This window comes from Malaclemys terrapin, chromosome 11 (assembly GCF_027887155.1).
Source record: "Malaclemys terrapin pileata isolate rMalTer1 chromosome 11, rMalTer1.hap1, whole genome shotgun sequence".
Taxonomy (NCBI): domain Eukaryota; kingdom Metazoa; phylum Chordata; order Testudines; family Emydidae; genus Malaclemys; species Malaclemys terrapin.
Window position 1 is genome coordinate 36477615 of NC_071515.1, and position 20223 is coordinate 36497837.

General features: G+C 41.9%; 2 protein-coding genes across 10 annotated transcripts in view; one reads left to right on the plus strand and one right to left on the minus strand.

Annotated features, from left to right (window-relative positions):
- On the minus strand, nt 1-17690 carry PJVK (pejvakin). 8 transcript variants are annotated; one of them, XM_054043956.1, is made up of 7 exons: nt 16273-17476; nt 14155-14181; nt 13201-13396; nt 9976-10117; nt 5869-5986; nt 3805-3900; nt 1-485 (listed from the first exon to the last, which is right to left on the minus strand). In XM_054043956.1, the coding sequence occupies exons 1-7, from the start codon at nt 16481-16483 to the stop codon at nt 184-186; spliced, it is 1092 nt and encodes a 363-aa protein (XP_053899931.1). In that variant the 5' UTR covers nt 16484-17476; the 3' UTR covers nt 1-183. The 8 variants fall into 8 exon arrangements, with proteins under 8 accessions (XP_053899931.1, XP_053899933.1, XP_053899932.1 ...); XM_054043958.1 differs by lacking the exons at nt 14155-14181; nt 16273-17476 and adding an exon at nt 17661-17690; XM_054043957.1 differs by lacking the exon at nt 14155-14181 and having other exon boundaries at nt 16273-16589.
- Nucleotides 17466-20223, plus strand: part of PRKRA (protein activator of interferon induced protein kinase EIF2AK2) — a 19046-nt gene continuing 16288 nt past the window's right edge. The window contains exon 1 of one of the 2 annotated variants that reach the window (XM_054043964.1): nt 17466-17601. In XM_054043964.1, coding sequence (XP_053899939.1) covers nt 17537-17601 — 65 coding nt within the window. In that variant the 5' untranslated portion in view covers nt 17466-17536. Of the gene's footprint in view, nt 17602-17869; nt 17958-20223 lie in introns of those variants that run through there. The other variant, XM_054043966.1, reaches the window with a different exon arrangement.

The window sequence follows — 20223 nt, forward strand, 5'->3', positions numbered from 1 at the left end:
TAGGTAATATAATTATCTTTATTGTAAAATAAAAGAATCACTTTACAATAAAAAAGGAAATAGCATAACCAAATATTTTGCACTTTTAATGTCTGTTGAACTTAACTCAATATTCAACAATTTTGGAAATGTTGTGGCACAGTTACACTGAAGTCTATAACAATAGTCACATTCATAGATCATTTATCTCACTCTCTTGTGCCAGACATCAAAGCAGGGCACAGCATGCAGTCGTACATACTTTTGTCCATTAAAAGAACACTCTAGGCATCCATAAACTGTTTCTCTTTTAGAATTTCCCATTCCACAAAGGGCACAAGGACCTTTTGGGATGTTGTTATTAAGTAAATTAACCCGGATATGAGACCCTTCTCTGAGATAGCTTGTAGAGATATCAGTCATGCTTGCAGCTTTTTCATAATAGTCTGTAAAAAGGTCCTCCAAGTAAGCATCTGAATTAGCAATGATATCCATTACCCTTTTATCTGAAAAAGAATGCACACAAAATAGCAATGATTTGTCATCACACTATGAACACACCAGGACACATCATACTATTAATCCACTGACGGAAATAAGTACTGAATTATGAAGCCATATTAGAGACACCATTTTATGGTTGTAACTAGGTTTTCCATTGAAACCCTAATTTTGACACTTTTACTTCAAAGGGGAGGCAGAAATTTCTTACAGATATCGTCTGCCAGAGGACAATGTTGTCACTGATGAAATAACAACCCTACATCTCATGAACATTTTGAGCATTTGGAAAGTTGGTGATAATTCACATTTGAAATGTTTCTCTCACTTTTGGGGGGGGGGGAGGGGAGAGGAGGGCAGGAAAAAGAAATGTACATCATAAACTCCAAACATAGTTTAATTCTGGTGTCCTCCAGGAGGACCAGCACCTAATTAGTTTTGGAAAATTTGGTGTGTATATTTCTGAGCTGTTTATGGAATTCAGGACACTATTTACAATGATATGCACGCTCACTAATAAACTCTCCAGGAGCAGAGACCTCCCATCAGACCACAGTAGCCTTTGTATTTTTATAAATATTCCAGCACTCAAAAAAAGTGTTTGTGTACATCTGCAGGATTGTGAATCTCTTTAGGAGTAGGACTGAAATCACTCTATCCTCCCAATAGTGGTCAGTAAGCACACTCCAACAGACCAGGGATCATTTTCTTCCACTTCCAACATGAGCATACATGCCTCAGATCTTGAATACTCTAAACACCCTAACAAGGTTTGAGATAACTCTTGTACCTGATACAGGCCAGAAAGGTGAATGCAGATATTATAGTACAACAAAAAAAGACTATTACCACATTCTCAAATCTAAATTTGTCATCAGTATCTAAAAAGAAGTGAAGTAATTTCCATTATGAATGGGAGCTGCAGGTACCCAGCACCTTTGGAAATCAAGCCATTTTTATTTAGATGTATAAATAAGAACCTAATTTTAGGCACCTAAGGTTGAAAGTATTCGCCTATACTCTTTTAATACATATACCCAACATGGGACTCTCCATTTTATAACTAATGGAGTTGTTACATCAATAAGCAGTGTATAAGCAATGAAAAAACACAAAGTTAGAGTACTGAAATCTGAACTTAGTATTTCCAAACTGATGTTTATACTTTTTGAAATATGAGTTTAACATGGTAATTTCCTGACTTTCATACCGTGAGCCAGATCTTCAGCCTCTCTTAAATCCCCTTTGCACCAATTGGGGCAAACGGGACTGAAAGCTGTCTTAAGACAGCAGGAAAGGACTTCCCTAGAATAGGTAAATTCTGTGTTGTTATAAGGTGGGCACAGCCATCCCCTACACCAGCTATTCCTGGCTCCCTATGCAGAGGCGATGTTCCAGGCCAAGAGTATGAAGCACTCCAAACAACTTGACCAGCAGATTGATTCCTTGGAGACTGTTATCCATTGGTGCAGGTTAGAGCAGCACTGAGGCTACTTAAACTTGCACTACAGGTTGGTTTGGTCTCCAGCAGCCCCCAGGATCAGGGAGGGGCAGTGGTGCAAGTAGAAATCATTTCTTGCCAGTACGCTGCACTCATGGGAGGGACACAAAGCAGGGGGGCAGGTGACCTCCCCACATGACTACTACTCCCCTCCACACCCTGCCTCCAGCCCGGGGCCCCCGCGCTCTCCCCATAATCCACATCTATCCCACATTACTGGGGTGGTGGTGCGGGGGGAGAGGCTCTGTCCTCCTCCCGCTGCACTGGAGACTTCTGCTGTACAGACCCCAGGCAGGAGGACTCAGGAGACACAGCTGTGTGGAAGGGCTGGGAGCCGGACTGGGAACAGTTCAGCCGCACCAGATGAGCTGCTGACGTAGGGTCGCCCAGCAGCCCTACGTTCTGCTCCTTTCACAGCTGCTGTTCCCGGCAAATCAGGGCTCACCAGAACCACAGCGGTGAAAGCAGCAGAATAACGTGGGGCTGCCGGGCAGCTCCACGCTGGCAGCTCCTCTGGCATGGGGCTGCTGTACTACCCGCAGCCTGACCCCCAACCCTTCCATTTAGCTACTTCTCCTGAGTCCTCCTGCCTGGGATCTGTACAGCAGCCCTGGCAGAGAACGGGGGGGGGGGGTACAGCAGCCCTGCCAGAGGAGCTGCCCAGCAGCCCCACGTTCTACTCCATTCCCTGCTGCGGTTCCCAGGACCTGAGCAGAATGTGGGGCCGCTGGGCAGCCCCACACTGGCAGCTTCTCCGGCGCGGCTGCTGTACCACTCCCAGCCCCGCCCCCACAGCCTTATCCGCCAGCAGGGCTGCTGTACAGACCCCAGGCAGGAGGACTCAGGAGATGCAGCTGCGTGGAAAGGCGGGGGGGGGGGCTCCTCCTCTGTCTTTCCAGTATGCCATACCAGCTATAAATATCTTAAGTGGTACGGCGTATCAGACTGTACCACCGTACTTGCACCACTGGGGAGGGGTAAAAGTGGAGTAAAGGCTCCTACACAAAGGGCACCATTAGACGCAGATGTTTACTGCACCACAACATTTATCTTTATTCTTGTATTTGTGTTTTTTCCCATTCTTAGAATAAGAAATACTGAAAATGGAGCCTTATCCTTCATTCACTGAAGTAAGTAGCAAAATTCCACTTGACTTCAGTGGTCCAGGATCAGGCTCATACTACAGTAAATTTAACTACCAGGGATGGTAAATATCCAGTTTTTAATTGTATCCAACATACAACATTGTTAAAATGTTTTCATGTTATTTGAAGATAAGAAAGAAAATCTATATATAGATACAGGCCAATTCCCGGTCAATTGAAGATTACGCCCTACTGAGCATTTTCTAGTATTTTAAATTAATAAATATATAACATTTACAACCTCAACTTTATCTTATCTTTATATATCATCCTTTGATATCGACTATGCAATACTTTCTAAATTGTAAAAATATAGAACAAATTTACATACTAAGATATTGTAGTTGTACAATTAGTATTTATGATCACCAATATCATTTATTTTAAGAAAACAATTAGAAGTTTTCATGATAAACAAAATAATATATTCATATTAATTAAAAATATAATTATTTAAAACCAGACTCTCTCCATTAATATCTTAAAATCTTTACAATTATTTTGACTAGATCTGATCATAGCCAAAATAGCTATTATCTTGGTGCAAATTTTAAAGTGGAATTCTATCTTGATTAGATGCTTTTGAACTTCTGACCTTTCCGACTAAGTCAAAGAAAAAAAAACATGCACTTAATCCATTTGATTAGTGTATTTGGACATAAATATCAAACATCATACTTCGGTGGAACAGATTCCTCCTTAATTTGTTCAATGAAAATGATCCAGATTGCTCTTTTTCAAATCCTCCTTTTGAAACTGGAGTGACACAGAACTCTGTATTAAAGGAAAAAGTAGAACCTTCGGAACAATGAAATTCAAAAGCTATACAATTTCGAAACACAGCTTAGTACAAAATGTTTTCTGTTATATAACATGTACAGTATTATAAAGCTAAGAGAATGCTTAAAATTAAATACAGCTTTCCTATTAGTCATTCTACTGGTCTTTAATTCCTAGGAAAGATGGTGTAAAACAACATGCACACAGTGTTAGCACAAAAAATGAGATGACACAGAGAGAGAACAAGATGAGATGAAGTAGTAACTACATCATTTATTAATTTAGATGGTTTATAGTGACCTTCACATTAGGCATTTCCTTACGGTTTCCTGGCCAGGTTAAATGTCTAAGGCAGTCAGCATTCCATTAACAGACTGCCTCACGTTTGGAGTAAAAGCAGAGTCACACACCCATTTGAAACCAAAAATGGAAAATCTGCAATTGTGAATGGTTTTCTGTGATTCCCAACCATGTTATTCACCACATAATCAGCTGTAAAACTTTTAAATTAAACATAAATAAAATTCTTAATTTTTTTAGCCTCTAAGGTTGTAAAGAAAAGGCTTTGAAGTAAACTGATGCCATATTGTCTTAATACATTTACAAAGAACTTTAAAGAGATATACTAACAGCTCTCATTCATCTGTATTGGGGATTACCTCTGCACCTTAATGATAAAAATTTAAATATCAATATTGCTATTTCATTGGTCATTTTAGTAAAAACATCTAACTAGTGCACCTATCCCCACTGTGCAATGACAAAGTAAAATGGAAAATAATTCCAAAACTAGGATTTATGTGTTTAATTTAATATTAAAATGAATATCAGAGGGATTCTGTACTGCTTGTATTATCTTTTTTCATAGTTAATTCAATAACTACTTTGGTTTTTTTAATGCACATAAGGTTGTCACAGAAATGTAAATGTGTCACTATGCTTCAAACTTCAGAGTGCCTTTGTCATAGAATGTATCTCCGATGTGTTGCAAAGCATCTGGGGCCCCAATCAGAACCTCTAACAAGTGCGTAGTGTTACATGCATATATGGAGATAGATAATATTTCATGAGGTAATTCTTATCTTTTTGGTTATATTTTTTAAATACAATCTAAATTATATGGTCACTAAAGGCCTGATCCTGCACTTCTGAAGTCAATGGGAGTTTTGCCATTAACTTTAATGAGTGCAGGATCAAGCCCTAAAACTATATTATGGATTATTATTACCCCCATACTTTGATTGACTGAAGGTTCCCATCTAATTGTAGTCCTGGGCTGGGATAAAGCACACTGGGAAATGAGGGGAATTTATAAAACCATATCCTTTCCACAGACTGGGAGAGTATTAGGCAGGTCAATCCACTTTGTTTTGTGCAACTGTGTTTCTTTTAAACTTTGTAAAGATTTGGAGGTGACCGTGTCTGACTAGTCTCTGACTGTGTTTCACTGATTTGGGGCAAACTGAAATAGAAGCTCCAGGCAGGAGAAATATTTTTGTTTATCAGTTTCACAGACGTGCCTTTTTTAGAGGGGCCTGCCATGCCACATTCTTCTTTTATGGAGAAATGGATCAGATGGCCCTAAGATATTCAGTTTCTTACAAACCAGCAAAGGCATACACTGATATGCAGATGTATTTTTTAATGTTTCATTGCTAACAGTGTGATTTCATTTTTCAAAAACTTACATTTAAATATCTGATATAGTTAATTCTCTGAAATCATTTCCAGGATAAATCAGACCCTTTAATGCCTTTTATATTTATCCTAGCAAGAACTAATTGTGGATTAAAGCTAAGGCTCTGATGAGGTCAGACAACTGACATGTATAAAGTTAAGTATGTGCATAAATATTTATAGGATTGGGGCTGACACATGTCAAATCTCAGTTTAAGAACAATGTTTTAAAGAATCAAATTACTATATTAGCAATTATAATAATAACACAAAAAAATTACTTACCAAAATTACCATCTAAGTGAATATAAAGTTCAAATACACTAAATGCAATAGTTGTGTGAGCTGGAAAAACAATAGCTTTGTCTCGTCCCTTGTGATTTTGGTCCTCAATAATATGAAACTATGATTTAAAAAAGGAAAATTTTATTTCATTAAGAAAAAATATTTACAAAAAAATGTTTTGAACAGAAATGAAAATTAAGAGTAATAACTTTAAAATATAGTATGAAAATTTCAGCAATGGAAAGACTCTTTTGAAGTTGAAGATCAAACTCCACCTCCAAAGAAATTTTCCCAGTTCTGATCAGTATACTAATGTTATCCTTTCTTTTCTGCACTTCAGTAATGTTTGATAGAGAGAAAGTGCCAACTGGCCATAAAAAATTAGGCAGTATATCCAATACATAAATTAGTGATAAGCATAACTCAAAGGACTTGCAGGATTATGCAAACCTAATGATATGCAAACCTAATTATCCAAACTTTCCGAGATCCCTGCTCTCTATGTACAACTAACGATATCATAGCTTTATCCTTCCAGTAACCCAGACGCCCAACAAGCCTTAGCTTTCTGACTTCCTGCAACCAGGTCCAATCATTATATCTCCTACTTTGACAAGTCAGTCACAGTTTCTATTTGAGGGGAAGCTAAGAATCCAATCCAAAGCCCACTGAAGTTAATGGAAAGAGTCCCATAGACGTCACTGGATTTTGGATAAGGATCTAAGAGGCCTGCTTTTGTCCTCCCAATAGCAGCTCCTCTTTGGAGGAGTCAGAGTGGGCCTCCCTCATGTTTGGATGAAACAGCAATGACAGGGCCAATATCTTGTGTTGCCATTCTTCAAATATTATATGGTCTGGGACTATATGCCATAAAGCATATAAAATCTTAATTCAACACACACATACACACCGCATCCCATTCCACCTTTGATTTATCTCAGCTGTTTTCTGTATCTTCACCCTGACCTATGTCTTTGTTCATTTTGTTTTTCACTTCTCATCTCTTTTCTTCTCTGTGTATTTTTTCTAGTTTTGCTTTCTATTTTTTCATCTTGTTTTTCTTTTCACTCCTCTTCTTTTCCCTGTTCTCCCTTTCTGGAATCAGGAGGAAATTTTGATCATATTTTTCACCTAGGCTATGATTTTCTTTGTATGGGAGTGAAGAAGAGTGCAGTTGGTGCCAACTGAAAGTGAATAGGTAAGACTGACATCAAAAGGTCTTCAAATCAAATTTAAAGAAGTACAGACACCCCCCGACTCACCCAATCGTTGCATTCCGGAAAGCCTTGCGTAACTCGAATTTTGCATAAGTCGGAAATGTATACTCATACGTTATGCAAAAATTTCCACAACTTGAAAATCCTATTTCTGGCTTCTGGAACTTTTTCCATAAGTGCGAATTTGCGTAAGTCGGGTCTTGTGTAACCTGGGGAGCGTCTGTAACTGTAAATATCACACTATCCAAACACTATCAAAATCAGCTCTCAAACTTAGTTGTGCTGATCCTAAGCACTAATCTTCTACCTTTCTGTCTGCCAGCTGTTTTCTTATGGAGTTTGCCTTTTAATTTAATAATTTCATTTCAGATTGCACCTTCTCATCTATAGCACTGTAGCTGGTCCATTTTTAAACGAGGAATTAGCATCTTTTAGAAGCAGTACATTCAGACTCAATTAACCCAACAGCAGGGACTGGGAAGGGAGAGGACACATGTATTATTATTACTGTTATTATGATGGATGTGTCAGGGACACAGCTGGCTCCCAGCCTGGTTGCTAGGCAACCCAGCAAGTTCAGATAGGCCCAATGAGCCCCTTCCAAACAATTGCACATCCTGATTGGGCAGAGAAGCCAACGGTTTGCTACTTGAACCTTGCAGCCACCACATGGTGGCTGCTCAATGCATATCTAGGGTTACCATACGTCCGGATTTTCCCGGACATGTCCGGCTTTTGGGGGCTCAAATCCCCGTCCGGGGGGAAATCCCCAAAAGCCGGGCATGTCCGGGAAAATCGGGAGGCTCGGCCGAGGCCTCTTTGTGCGGGGCCGGGGGCATGGTGCCGGGTCGGGGAGCCGGGCCCGCGGGTCGGGGAGCCGGGCCGGGGGGCCGGGCCCACGGGGCGGGGGGCCGGGTCGGGGAGCCGGGCCGGGCCCGCGGGTCGGGGAGCTGGGCCGGGCCCGCGGGGCGGGGAGCCGGGCCGGGCCCGCGGGGCGGGGAGCCGGGCCGGGGGGCCGGGCCCGTGGGGCTGGGAGCCGGGCCGGGCCCGCGGGTCGGGGAGCCGGGCCGGGATCGGGGGGCTGGGGGCCGGGATCGGGGGGATGGGGGCCGGGGGGCCGGGCCCGTGGGGCTGGGAGCCGGGCCGGGCCCGCGGGTCGGGGAGCCGGGCTGGGATCGGGGAGCCGGGGGCCGGGCGCCGGGCCGGGCCCGCGGGTCGGGGAGTCGGGCCGGGGTCGGGGGGCCGGGCCCGCGGGGCTGGGAGCCGGGCCGGGATCGGGGAGCCGGGGGCCGGGCCCGTGGGGCTGGGAGCCGGGGGGTGCGCCGGGCCGCCGGGGGTGGTCGGCCGGGGCCGGCACCCCAGGGCCCGAGCCGACCCAGGCTGGAGCCGCCGGGGGAGCCAGCCTGGGCTGAGCTGGGCTGGGCCGCGCCTCCTCCCCCCCACACCCCGCCTTACCTGCTTCAGGCTTCCCGCGAATTAAATGTTCGCAGGAAGCAGGGGAGGGGGCGGAGACTTTGGGAGGGGGCGGGGTTGGGGCGTGGGCGTGGGCGGGGCCCCCGGGAGTGTCCTCCATTAGGAGGGACAAAATATGGTAACCCTATGCATATCACACCCACGGCCGTGCTTATTCTGCTCTCACCCTCCAGTCCAGGCGCCAAGCCCTGCCCTGCTTCCCAGCCCGTTCTTGCTCCAGCTCCAGCCTATGCCTGCTTCATCCCCAGTCTCCCTGTTCCATTCTGATTTCTAACTTCTAGTTCCAACTCTTTGCTATGTCCCGGACTACAATTCCAGCTTACCCTTTGTCTTAAGATTCTGACTCCAGTTCTCAGCTTCAGTTTGGCCCCTTGTTTCTGACTCTAGCTTCATCCTTAGACTGGTGCTTGATCCCTGGATCTTCACTTATCACCTGAATTGCCACCACAACCAACTGGCAAGGTCCTCCTCCATCCACAAGGTAGGCTGCCCATGCCCTGGTAGCTTACAGAATGGCTACAAAGCCAGTTCTAAGGAATCTGGGACAGATTTCACTAGAACTGACTGGGATTTCACTAGAACAAGACTGTACCTAATCACTGCAAACAAGGCCATATAACCATCCTAGTCCTATATAACTATAAACAACACTGTATTAACTTCCATTAGCTATTAATAAATGGTAAATTGCATGACTGGGGAAATTAAATTAGAACTAGCTAATTCCTTCTTTCTGCATTCTTTTTAAGTGATCTGTCCCCTTCTGCCTCATGCAGAATCTGGCTTGCAACCAATTTTTCTAATTGTAGAATCTGCATTTATATTTATGTAAAACAACCAATGTAAGATGCTCTCCTATATAAAATACCATAAAAGCTTCATATACATGAACAGTTTTTCATGTGTTTAAAAAAAAAATAAGGCCCTGTGTGAGCAAAACAACAGTACTTGTTACCCATAAGACTGGTAATTTTAAAATATGAAAAAGTGTACAAGTCTGACAACCAAGTTCTCCTAGTAATGTTTTTAATTATAGTTTATTAAAATAAAAAAATGTCAATATGGAGAGCATCACACACATAGCATAATTATGGTATATGGCCTATTCCAATATTAAATTAATAGAATGGGGTGAAATCCTGGCCCCAATGAAGTCAATAAAAGTTTTGCTATTGACATCAGTGGAACCAAGATTTTACCCCAATATCCTATACTGGCATAGTTTTCTCTAGATCTGAAAAGCAGAGAGAGGGTCAGAGTTTAATTTAATTTACATCAGTACAATTCCATTGACTTACACAGGAATTGCTCTGGATTTACAACAGTGTAAATGCAATTAAAATCTGGTCACAGGTCCTTACAATAAGAATACAAGTCCCTACTATCCATTTTATTAGTTAAAGAAGTCTATATTTACCCTCATTGTTTCCCCACGCATACCAGCATGCACAGATAATGAGCATTGCCGTGTTGTTCTAATACTTTCCATGACCACGCACAGAACCTCTTTCCTACTTTCTCTTGATTGTCGGACTAGGCAGTGATCAAAGTTAATTTTTCTAAAATTAAAGGAGAAAAAAATCCACAGATAATTAGCAAATTAAACAGCAGCTAATAAAGTTAGACATTTTTAAAATCAGCAGGCTTGGCTAACTTGCATCCAAGAGTTTAAAAGAGTTGGCTGAAGAGCTATCGGGACCATTAAAATTGATTTTCAATTAGTCCTGGAACATAAGGAAGTTCCAAAGGACTGGAAAAATGCTAATGTGCCAATATTTTAAAAAGGTAAACAGGAAGACCTGGGTTATTATAGATGGATTGACCTGGCCACTAAAAAGAACAGCTGATATGGCACTTGATTAATAAAGGATTAATGGAGAGTAATATAATTAGTGCCAATTAACAAGGATTTATGGAAAACACATCTTGTCAAATTAACTGGATATCTTTTTTGAGATTACAAGTTTGGTTGATAAGGTAATAGCATTGATGTAATATACTTTGACTTCTGTAAAGCAATTGACTTGGTACCAGAGACGACTAGTACCTGCTGAAAGTGGGGGGGGAGGGCACAATTTAAAGGTTCACCCCCCAAACAGCTTGAGTCATGGCTCCCCAGGCATGCCTCTCCTCTTACCCTCAGCAGCTCCTCCCTGCAGCTCCCAGCTGTTTACTGCTGCCTCTCCCATCATGGCAGCAGCTCCCAGCTTGCATGCTCCAGCAGCTGCTGTGCAGGGAGGGGACCCAGCCACACCATGTGACCAAGCAGGGCCACCAAACCCTGGCAATAATCTGGCAGGGGGGCATATAACTCCACGTGCCCTCCCCCCACGTCACCTCTGCTTGGTACCACGGACATTTTGTTTAGAAAACTAGAACAAATCAAAGTCATAATAACACACATTAAATGGATTAAAACTGGTTAAGTGATAAGTCTCAACATGTAATTGTAAACAGGGGATCATCATCGAGCAGGTTTGTTTCTAGTGAGGTTCCTGGTCCTATGCTATTTAACATTTTTATCAATGACTTGGAAGAAAACATAAAATCATTACTGATAAATGTTTGCAGAGGACAGAAGAGATTGGGGGAATGATAAACACTGAATAGGATAGGATAGGATAGGTCACTGACACAAAGTGATCACATGGTAAGCTAGTTGCAAGCAAACAATAGGCCTTTAAATACAGCCAGACATAAAGTCATACATCTACAAATAAAGAATGTGTGGCCATACTTACAGGACCAGGGACTTCATTCTGGGAAACGATGACTCTGAAAAAGACTTGGGTGTCAAGGTGGATAATCAGCTGAACATGAACTCCTGGCAGTGTGACACTGTGGCCAAAAGGGCTAATGTGAACCATGGAAGAATAAACAGGTGAATCTTTAATATGAGTAGGGAGTTTATATTACCTCTGTATTTGGCACTTGTGCAACCACTGTTGGAATACTGTGTCCCATTCTGTGTCTACACTTCAAGAAGGATGTTGAAAAATTAGAGAGGGTTAAGAGAAGAGCCACAAGAACCATCAGAGGACTGGAAAACATGATTTATAGTAATAGACCCAAGGAACTCAATTTATTTAGTTTATCAAAGAGAAATTTATGGGATGACTTGCTCACAGACTATAAGTACCTACAAACAGAAATTTGCAAGAGGGCTCTTCAGTCTAACAGACAAAGACATAGCAAGATCCAATGTCTGAAAGCTGAAGAGATATAAATTCAGGCTCAAAATAAAGCACTTAAAAAAACAGTGGGGGTAATTAACCATTAGAACCAGTTACCAAGGGATATGGTGAATTCTGTATCACTGGAAACTTTGAAATTAAGATTGGATGTTTTTCTAAAAAGATATGCTCTAGTTCAAACAGGATATAATTCATGCAAGTCTTCTGGCCTGCATTATGCAGGAAGTCAGTGTACATGATCACCAATGGTCCCTTCTGGCCTTATAAATCTATTTAATATATTCATATGTGATCTGGAAAAGGCGGTGAACAGTGAGGTAGTAAAATTTGCAGATGATAACAAAATTACTCAAGATAGTTAAGTGCAAAGCTGACTGCAAAACATTACAAAGGGATCTCACTGAACTGGGTGACTGAACAACAAAATGGCAGATGAAATTCAGTGTTGATAAGTGCAAAGCAATGGATACATAAAAGTGATTGGGTCTAAATTACCTGTTACCACTCAAGAAAGTGATTTTGGAGTCATCGTGGGTAGTTTTCTAAACACATCCTTCCAATGTGCAGCAGCAGTTAAAAAAGCTAACAGAATGATAGGAACCATTGGGAAAGGAATAGATAAGACAGAAAATATTATGATGCTACTATATAAATCCAATGTATGCCCATGCCTTCAGTACTACATGCAGTTCTGGTCACCATCAAATAGAATTTGAGAAGGTATAGAGAAGAGCAACAAAAATGCTTAGGGGTATGGAAGAGTTTTCATATCAGGAGAGATTAAAAAAGACTGGGACTGTTCCGCTTGGAAAAGAGACAACTAAGTGGGGGAATATGATAGAAGTCTATAAAATCATGAACATTATGGAAAAAGTGAATAGGGAAATGTTATTTATCCTTTCACATAACACAAGAACAAGGGGTCACCCAATGAAATTAATAAGCAGCAGGTTTAAAACAAACAAAAGGAAGTACTTCTTCACACAACACACAGTCAACCTGTGAAACTCAATGTTGTGAAGGCCAAAAGTATAACTGGATTCAAAAAAGAATTAGGTAAGTTCATGGAGGACAGGCTCATCTAACTAAGATATTCAGGGACACAAACCCATGTTCTGGGAATCCCTAAACCTCTGGCTGCTAGTAGCTGGGACTGGACGACAGGGGACGGATCAGTTGATAATTACCCTGTTCTGTTCATTCCCTCTGAAGCATCTGGTACTGGCCACCGTCGGAAGACAGAATACTGAGCTGGATGGATCATTGGTCTGACCCGTATGGCCATTCTTATGTTCTTATTAAATGATCATACAGCAAATCTTATTAGTTGATTTACAGTTCTCAAAGCCTAACCACAAAAACCCGAATCACACAGGATTTCAATGTAATCTCACATAATCTAACCATCGAATCACTTGGGCCAAGTATATAAAAATTATAGTACTAACCTAGTAGTAAGTTCTTTAAGTAATGTTGGTACTTCAACCTCATGTTTGGTCACTATACCAAATGAAGCTTTTACTGCAATAGAATCTGATCCAGCAATATTGACCCCAACGTCACTCATTATTTGATTTCCTCGTCTACCATAGAGTGAAACATCTGATTTGTCTTCATAATTCAACAGCTGATAGGATGAAACACCTGAGGAAAAGAGGATACTTGCTGTATTTGGTGGGGGGGGGGGGGGAAGTCTCATGCCCATATACAGAAAATAAAATAGAAGTCCATTAGTTAGAAACAGAATAATACCTAAATACACAGACATTAATGGCTGAGAATTATAGTAGTGATTCAAACCAAGTCTGGCATAGCGCAAAACTGTTACTAATTTTACAGGACCAAACTTAAACTAAAGAATGGGGGTATCACCCTGAAAATATCAAACACAAACTTTATTCTTGTGGGGTGAAATTCAGAGCAGCAGAAGGGTCTCAGACAAAAATCATACTTATTGGAATTCTTATGAAGTATCCTTTCATCCACAGATATCAGAGCTCTTTACACAGGTGAGTAAGCGTTATCCCCAATTTATTAGTGGAGAAACTGAAGCACAAATGAAGTGACTTTTCCCAGATCACATAGTACATCAATGGCAAATCCAGGAACAGAATTTAAACTCTTAACACACAGTGTAATGTCCTATACTAGACCACACCGCCATTCTCATGACATTAAGAGTGGCTGTGGTGGTACATAGGGCCTTTAGTTGGTACAAGGGTGGTTTATGCCCTCTGATTTTTATTTTTTTTTTAAACACAATCCTCATTGCTGAAGAGTCCCATATAAAAATCATTTTAATAAGTGCTGAGTTTCTAGTTATATTTATAGTGGCAATTTAGCTGAATTTGTTTTTCATTTCTGTAATACATGTGTGACACACATGACTACTAGTAGCATACCTGGCTTAATTTCCTGGCCCCCATCACCTAAAAGGAGTCAGTTAGAAAAGGTTAATACACCTGTCACATGATAAGATGCAGCATCCATTGATTTCATTGTTTACTTTTATAATTTCTTCTGGAGAAGTAGCAAAACACTTAGTAAGTCGTCTGACTTTCTTGAAATTTTGCATGTACACAGATCTTGGTATGAACTAAAGAATCCATTTTTGTTTGAACTCTATTCTAACCTAATAGGCATTTTTAGTTAATATTTTCCTTGTGATTCACAATATATTTCTGTTCTACTTGTGGAAAAAATTAGAAGATACTGGTTGACAATATAGCACAACTGAAGTCTTTTATTAACAAAGGAAGTTACAGACTTTTCATAAAGTGAATGTTAAAGCTTTTGAGTGTATAATATTTTTCTCTCATAATGCTAAGTGGCTTGTCACATTTTCCAGTATTTTTCTCATCCAAAGAGTAGAAATTCAATTACAAATTAAAGCACATTGTCCTCATGAGATGTAACCCCTATTGAAAGGACACTGTCAAGGTGTTTTGTTTGTTTGTTTGACCTTTTTAAAACTAGATTTTACAAGAAATCTTTTGCAAGTTTTACTTACACAAGTAATCTTACTGAATTTCTCATAGGTGCAAGGCTAGAAGAATTTGACCCTATTTGTGTGTCAAGTCTCCGTGTAGTCTTGAAATAGAAATGTTTTTCCTTAGTGGATTTTTCTGCTTTAAAGTGCACTCACTGCATTAAAGAGTCATTGGGCCAGAGCGAGAAAGAATGACTCCATAGCCTGTTGGTTAGGGAACCCATCTGGGCTGGGGAGACCCAGGGTCCAGTCCCCATGCTCCAATGACCCTTTAATTATTTATACACAGTGGAACAGCTTCAATTGAAGAAAGTGAGAGAGCGAGCCCCATGGTTGAGTGGTTAGAGAGCTCTCCTGACATAAGGGAGAGTCTCTGTTCAAATTTTCTCTCCCCATCAGGCAGCAGGAGAAACTGAATCTGGATCTCCCCCATCCCAAATGAATGTTCTAACCAGGGGGCTAAAGTTATCAGGTGGGCACCACCTCTTTCTGTGTGGAGTGAGGTAATTACCTAACTGCTCCTTACAAGAAACAGCTTAGGCGTCTAAGCCACCTGACGCTAGGAGAGGGGTTCCCGGTTGTGGAACACACACAGAGATAGACACTTCTCTGCAGCTCGGAATTAGCCATCTGTCTTAATAACAGCTTAAGTCACACAGCTCTTGTCAGTCTTTCCTACTGGCTAGCTTAGGCAGCTCCCCATCTAGTGGATCGCATTCTTAAAGTGCCTATCTTGTGACATTCATTGTATAGGGAGTTTAGGCACCTAACTCAGGCTATGTGGATCCCAGGTAGTTCCAATGATTTTCTAAACACCTATAAAAGCTAGGCATTGTGACATTCATCATCACACCACTTTTGTGGATCTGGACCTATAGTTTAAATTTTGAACCTCCTACTTAAGACAGAGTCTCCTTAAGATTTATTCGAATTATACATATCTAGAGGTAGCTACACTACTGAAATATTTGACTAAATTAAATTACTAGGGCCCAATTCTTCAATCAGATCTGCATGGGCAGACCCTTGTGCTTGAACAGATCCCCATTTAGCTGGTACAAGAGGTCAGTCACATGAACCAGTTGCAGGATTGGAGCCATTATTTCTATTCAACAGTGACGCTTCATGGAGATATGCCTTGAAAACGTATATATAGTACAATGGAACTTTAAATAACTGGTAAATAACATACGCTAACATATTTACCAGGAATCTTTTATGATAATACTTTTTAAATACACATGGCTGAATTATACTTGCTATTTATTAGTACACAAAAATAATCAAGATTTGTCAATAAAATGGATTCCTGAAAATGATTCCAGAATTTTAGCCATTTAGTAAACATATTTGTGCAGTTTTTTAAATAGAAGTTTGACTATTTTTATAATTTATTTTTTCATTTCTCATGAATTGCATGGCTAATGAAGATAATTATCATATTACATATACTAATTAAATATAACACCAGGTCTATGTTTACTGCAAAACCTTAATATTTCAGGCCTTAAAGAAGAACAGAAAAACTTACCAGCTGAAATTTCTTTCTCTCCCTGAAGAATGTCTTTTAGGGTGAAAGGTGTCGAAGCAAATTTAGATTTTTTTGAAAGAAAACATTTTCTCTTCTTAATAACAAGACTCAGAGGTTGGTATTTGTCAGCTTCACTGAGGCTAGGAACAGGGACTAATCTCCCACCGTCACCAACCTGCTTAACGAAGTTTTTGGTAGCAGCAGCAAACATAGTATAGCATTAATAATAATAAAAAACCCTATATCAACTGCAGTTTCCAACCCTCATACCCATGTTAAAATATTTTAGTAATTGAATGATCACATGGCAAAACTTAAAGTCTAACTCCTTTGTTTAAAGCCTAGTTACATTTTACTTGGAGAAGAGAATCAGTACGGTCATCACCACCCAGCTTCTAGTGTATTGTTTTCCAATTTCCTTCTGTTCTGCCATCTCATCCAGTACAATGAATAATAAATTAACTGTGTAAAATGATACAGAGATGATTGCTCAATCTTTAGTAGTATAATGCCATTATTTGAAAATACGTACGAAGATTGCTTTAGAATCAAAAGATTACTAAATTCTGCAGTCATCTTGCCATACCTAGTTCACCAGGCCATTACTAAACAGCAAGTTATGGATTTTCAAGTGATAGCTTACAAGCTATATTTTGTATAAAGATTACTACAATAGTATGTAGGGGGTAAATTAGGGTTGCCAACCCTCCAGGATTAGCCTGGAGTCTCCAAGAATTAAAGATTATGTCATGTGATGAAATCTCCAGGAATACATCCAACCAAAACTAGCAGCCCTAGGGTAAACACTGGGGTGTACTCCACCACAGAGGGGCACATGGGATTTTGCTGGGCTTTAAGAGTGTTCATATACATGAGTGGGGAGTGGCCTATGCTGGGGTTGATGGAGAGGGCTTCCCTCTCTGCCCCATGGGTGTGTCGGGGGAGGGGTATTACTTTCCCCCCCGGGATGCCTGAGGGGGGAGGGTTTGTGCATCACTGGCCAGGCCATAGAGGGTGCGCTGAGCGAGGGCCGGGCCCATCTCCTCCGGCCCACAGGGTGCGCTCCGCGGAGGGCAGGAAGGACCGTCGTTCTCCGGGAAGGTGCCGGGCCCCGCAGCGACAGGAAGCGGGGGCTTTGCCGAGCAGGAACGGCAGGTAGCACCGCCCCGCTCTCCCGGCGCGGCCCCGCCCCGCCCCGCCCCGCCCCCACAACACGCCACGAGGGGACGCGCTTCGCTGGGAGGCGGAGGCGGCCGGCCCGGCCATGTCTCAGGAGACCTTCCCGGCCGCGGCCCAGCAGAGCCCGGAGGCGCCGGACAAGCCCCGCAGGTCAGGGCGCAGTGGGGCATTGTGGGTAATCAGGGAAACCTCTCCCGCTCCACACTCACCAGAGGTGCGCGAGCGGCCGCGGCCAACTGCTGCCCGCGGGGGTGGCACCGGCCGGGCTCGTGCCCCCGCTCGTTGTCGCAGCGCAGTGAGCGAGCGGGGAAAACGCTGGTCCCTGTCTGAGCCCCAGGCCCCCCCAGAGCCCGCCGCTCCCCTCTGCCCGCGGGTTGCCCAGCGTGAGCCCTGTCGGCCCCAGAGCGCGGCCCGCTGCGTCCCGGCCTTCGGCCTGGTTTTGTCCCGGGCTCTGACCCGGCGCGGGGCCTTTACCCCCGCCTGCTCTCAGCCCAGCCACCGGGATTGTAAGTGTAGATGCTGCACGAGCCTGCACCCGCCGCCAGCCAGCTCCTGAGGCTCAGTCCCATACCCTCGGACTGAGAGTGATGCAATCAGGCAGGCTCAATAGCCCTTAAACTCAGCTCTCCGTTGAAGATCCCTCTCAGTCATGTCAGTGTAAAGTTAATGTTGTTAGCCATTGTAAGCAGGACTCAGCATCCCTGAAAAGGAGCCACCTTCATGGTAGAATGTGACAGCTGTTAAACGTGGCCCAGTCCTTCATGCACCCTGTCCAGTTCAAACCAGAAGTGGTGGACTTATAGGTAGAGGACAGTAATCACCCCCCTGGCAAGAAAGATCCTGATCCTCAGAAGTATTTAGGTCCCCAACAGCCCATCTTTCAAACAGTGCCATGGTACATTTTGACAAATGCTCAGGAACTAGTTTCATGATACTTCCAGCAGCATAATGTTCTGTCATCCTAGTGGTGGAGCAAAATAAATAATGTAGAGAGGGGGAAAAGAAGTCTAGGCCATGTTCCAAGACAGACAAGGAAAGTGTTTGTATACCATGATCCTACAAACTCACGTGTTTGACTTTAAGCCAGTGAATAGTCCTGGCCTAAAATAGCAGTTCCTGAAATGGCCCAGCTTTTGTTGGAGAACAGCTATCCAGATACTGTTAACTTTTGAACTTGATATGTTTTGAGATGGGTGCAAGCTCAATCTACTATGAACCTGTCACCTTCAGATCCTCCTCAACAATGATTCTTTCTGTGGAGAATTAATAAGTGCTTTCGGTATCCAACCACTTGTCCATGTTGTAACTGACTCCACTCCCAGTTGTCTTGGTGATCAGAAGAAAGTGTTAATTACTTGTAATATAATGTTATTTTGCAAAATATTTTGTTTCACCTATTCCTATCTGCCAATAAAACAGTTGCCTACAACAATCTGCCATTTGTTTTCTATCACATTATATAACTGATTCTTTATTGCTGTGTTTAAGAATGATCCTGTATTTTAAGTGTTTGTTATCTAACTTGCATTCTGGTTTCATAGCATGCAGCTTCCAGCTGAAAACCACTTTCCCTCCCCCCTTAATTGTCAGTGCAGGCTTTCAGCATAAAATTTTTTTTCATCATTTAGTAAGATCAGTTTGATTTTTCATAACTTGAATTGACGATGACAAGCTGTCTTGAAACACAGGTAATGAGAGCCTTTCACAAAGAGGCCAGTGATTTGAATCCAGTTTGGTTCAGTAGCAACCAAAATTAATTCAGAGACCTATGTAAACTAACTGGAGTCCATCTGTTTTTTGTTGATAGGTGTCCATATTACAAAATGAAACAAAATGACATTCTTGTTGGCACTTTCAGCATGTTGAATCGTCCCGAAGTCTGTGTGTTCTTCTCATTTTAGGCAGCCTCTTTAGAAGAGGGCTGAGGTACATAGGATGGCACTTTGTAGAGAATTTTGCAGTCACTACTGATACTATAATAGTGCTGTGACTAGTCTCCTGATTTGTCAGTCTGGTACTCTTTGTGCACTAAATTTGCTTTACAATGTAGAGCTGATAGTTCTGAATTGCATGCAAATGCATGTAGGTCTTCCTGATGCAAAAAAATCATACATGTGCGTGCGTTTAAATACTTGTTGCCCTATTGGGGATTAAGATAGGAAAGTCTTGTAAATCTGAGAAACTGCAGGGGGTTTTTTGTTTTCAACATATCCCTCTAACTCTGTCCCCTCTTTTTGCCAAAAGCTTTTGCCAAATCCTGTTGGTTTTTCCTCCACAACGGCTTGTAAATTAACTTTTCTGGTCTCTTTCTCAAATGCTAAATACAGACATGCCTTAGTTTAGCTTAGCTTGATCATGTTGTGACTGTCTGAGCTACCTGTTTTTCCTCTAATCACAGAAGTTCTCAAAATGGGGGTCATGACCCCTCAGGGGGTTGCAAGGTTGTTATGTGGGGGCTGCAAGTATATGCCTCCCAGCTAGCTAGAAAGTCTGCTGTGAAAAGTGATATTAACAAATATCACTTTAAAATAGTTATAAATTAAAAACATTTTTTATCAAGAAACTCAGAGGCTTGCTGTGTGAAAGGGGTTGTAAATACAAAAAGTTTGAGAACCACTGCAATCTTTTCCCTTTCTCTGCTGCAGCTAAAATACTCTTCCTTTCTTGCTGTTCTAGTTTTGATGTGCCCATCCCTAGAGCCTCTTATTGGGCATTTTGAAACAAGTTTAAGCTTAGACCTCTGAATAGCTTTTCCACCTACCTACATCTCTG

Coding starts and splice junctions, on each gene's coding strand:
- PJVK (XM_054043956.1), bottom strand. CDS start 16,483: ATGTTTGCTGCTGCTACCAAAAACTTCGTTAAGCAGGTTGGTGACGGT. Junction 14,182..16,272: donor AGAGAAAGAAATTTCAGCTG/GTAAGTTTTTCT, acceptor GACTCCTTTTAG/GTGATGGGGGCCAGGAAATT. Junction 10,118..13,200: donor CTTAAAGAACTTACTACTAG/GTTAGTACTATA, acceptor CTTTAATTTTAG/AAAAATTAACTTTGATCACT.